Source organism: Capsicum annuum, unplaced genomic scaffold, assembly GCF_002878395.1.
Source record: "Capsicum annuum cultivar UCD-10X-F1 unplaced genomic scaffold, UCD10Xv1.1 ctg55661, whole genome shotgun sequence".
Taxonomy (NCBI): Eukaryota; Viridiplantae; Streptophyta; class Magnoliopsida; order Solanales; family Solanaceae; genus Capsicum; species Capsicum annuum.
Window position 1 is genome coordinate 1 of NW_025863986.1, and position 3,214 is coordinate 3,214.

The 3,214-nt window shown below is 37.0% G+C and overlaps 1 protein-coding gene across 1 annotated transcript; it reads right to left on the reverse strand.

The window, feature by feature from the left end:
• Positions 1 to 70: 70 nt before the first annotated feature.
• Positions 71 to 3,176, reverse strand: LOC107868358 (the record flags this gene model as incomplete). Its single annotated transcript, XM_047404293.1, is given in 3 exon segments — positions 71 to 466; positions 958 to 1,053; positions 2,685 to 3,176. Coding segments are annotated over 3 exon segments (765 nt in total), but the record flags the coding sequence as incomplete, so codon positions are not given.
• Between the last annotated feature and the right edge of the window lie 38 nt (positions 3,177 to 3,214).

The following is a 3,214-nucleotide window of genomic DNA, read 5'->3' on the forward strand; positions in this document are numbered from 1 at the left end:
TAATCTTCCAACTACAGAAACAACGAGCACTTGGCAATGTGATGATTACAATATTACCTACTGATAAAAAGAGACAGAATGACTAGGATAAAATGATATCAACTAAAAGAACGTAAAAAACAATAAAAGTGGTCAATAATGCAAAGCATGTGTCATCCACTACATGGTAACTGCTTAACACAAGATACTTATCTCCCCTCATATGAAGCAGCCAATGAAGTAGGTACAGAAAGCAGAGTACAGTCGAAAATGAACTTGAAAGAGACAACACTAGACAAACTAATAAAATTCATACCTTGCAAGATTCCATAGACTGATGCTGAATAGAGATCATGTCAGATGAGTTGACTGGATACTTGTTAATGGGGAAATGAGGAAGATAATGTTGACCAAGAATTCTTATGGCAACAAGAAAAACTCCACTTGCAAGGACCATGGAGATTGCCTTTGACATAGAAATGCTTCTCTACAATCCGAAAGGAGAAAATATTATTATCCATTTGGTTCCGGAAGACATCTTTTGTACTTAAAGTAATCATTTAGATAAAGAAAACTTGTATTCATATTTGATACTCCCAAATGATAGAGAATGCATCAATGTGAAGGAAGGCAAGATCAAAGAAGATACGAACTAGCCATTCAGGGCTTCATGTGTCGATCCAAACCACCTCCAAAAGGGAGTTCAATTACTACAAATAGCAAACTAATAAGACTGCTTTATTAAAACTGCATTTGTTTACCACTGGTTAAAAAAAGGGCAGCCCGGTGCACTAAAGCTATCGCTGTGCGCGGTGTCCGTGGAAGGGCCCCACCACAAGGGTGTATAGTACACAGCCTTACCTTGCATTTCTGCCAAAGGCTGTTTCCAAGGCTTGTTTACCACTGGTTACAGAAGAAATTCTCAGTTCATGGATAGTGACAGATAAAGAAGGCATGTAAGGAGCTTATATGCCATACCTTGAAAGATTTTGCAACAACACCCGATGACAATTCCTTGTAGGGAAGTGTATAGACATCTTCATAATACATATCTAGAATGTCAGTTAGACCAACCTGAAAAAGTAAAACAAGGTAATTATTAGAATTAATTACAATGTTCAACAAATGTGGAATTCGAATGATTTTTTTCCAGTAGATCCGATCAAATCTTAATCTGAGTCTTATAAGCAGATCGAAAAGGAAAAGAATTCGGAAACATCTTGGGAGAATAATCTATTGACTTCACACACTCAAATTTCTTGCACTGTTGATACACACACCTACTAGGAGGGATCATCAACTAAAATAACATGGATGACCTAATACACGTCTCACTTTTTTTTTTTATAACCGTAGTGTCCGGGTTAGCTTGCGTGTACCTCGATTAATTCCACGGGATACCTGCCACCTCTCACCAGCAACAGGTACCAAATAACTCTATCCACCAAGGCAAAGGCTAGAACAGATGGGAAGAAACCATTTAGTGTTTGTCTCTGTTGGAAATTGAACCTAAGAATTCATGGTGCTCAACGCAACTTCATTGAACCACTAGGTCACACCCTTAGGTGCAATACACGTCTCAATGTTAGAAGTCAGGGTTGCAATTTTAGAACCTTATGCTTTGGGGATAAAAATCCTGTATGAATGATCAAAACCAAGGTGCTAGAAGACTAAAGTGGTCAGATAGTTAGCATCTACGACTTTGTCTAAACAATCTTGACATGAAAAAGAGGGAACCATAAGTAAGGAACTAGAGAGATATTAAGAAAGTTATCTCAGAGCTCCCAAGGGGAAAGGAAAATGAAAAATGGAACTGAGTCCAAATTTTCCACTAGGTCCCCCACCCTCACCCAACACACATGTAACTATTACTCGCTCGATTTCAATTTGTTTGTCTGGTGACTTGGCACGAAGTTTAAGAAAACAAAGACTTTTAGATTTGTGATCTTAAACTAAAGATATGTAGAATGTGTATCAAGATACCCGGTAATGTTGAGGTCTTAAACATGTCATGTGGAAAGTTGAAATTAAAGCGTTGCTAAAATAGGAAAGAAGCATTTTTTTAAACAGACTAAAAAGGAAAGTAAGACAAATAAATTGAAACTGAGGGAGTATTTAATAGGAACTAAAATTGTTATATACATATGTCCCTAACAGCTTAAACTACATAGCAAAACCAGTCAATTGGCCAATGAGAAATAAGAAATGGCCTCAGCAAAACTGACCATTCAAGATGATATGTGCATTCCTAGTGTTAAATCTTCCAAAGATTAAGGTAATCAAACTTTTCAACCATTCATTGCACAGTCATAGACATAAAGCAAATTCTCCGCCAATGAATTAGCTTACCCCATAGGGTAACAAGGTTCTTTCTCCTTTAGTGCAGGCAAACCACCGATAAATATTGGAGAATTTAATGGTTGTGATTTAATCAAATCAACAAAGCAAAGCACAAGACGGTGAAACAAATACTTACCATTTGCATGGGTTTATTGATAACTGTCCACAAATATGAAAACAAAATCAACACCAATGATAAATAATGTCTATTCGAGTAACTTATGACTAACTAGTACCTAAAGACAAAGGAACTACCTGAGTTATCTTTATAAGATACTTTTTGATGAAGTATCTGTTGTATAATAAGCATTTCATTAACCCTAAATGTGATGCATGAAACAGAAATGAAGAGAACATGGAGTTACCATTTGGGAGTGAGTTAGGAAAACCTCCCATGTGTTTGTTGTTGTTTCCTTCCACCCTTCAAATTTCACATTGCCAAGTTTCTCAGCATCAATCTGCAATTTGTAAGCAGGTACATACTCACTAAGCCAAGCAATAAGTTCAGGGCCTGCAGTTTGTTCCAGTTTGGAGTATGCATTTGAAGTTAACCAAATGACCATCCATCTTCCCTCCCTTGGTCTGTAATTCGCCCTTTCTGATGAAAATTTCTGGAGTAAAATATCGGCATTTGCAACTATCTCACATTCCATTAAGTTGTATAGAGTAACAGCGGAATCTTTTGAGATAATGCTTTTATGTTTGTGAAACCAGGGGAAAAACTTCTTTGCTACTCCTCCAGGAGTTTCATCAAACAGATGTCTTTTAGTGCTTTCGAGAGCAGAAATACAAATAACATCTGTAATAAAAGAAATGACTCGTTCATCTGATAAGGTGATGGCAAAAGATGGAGGTACCTGCTGATAGGAAAGGAATAACAGAACTCAACCTATCA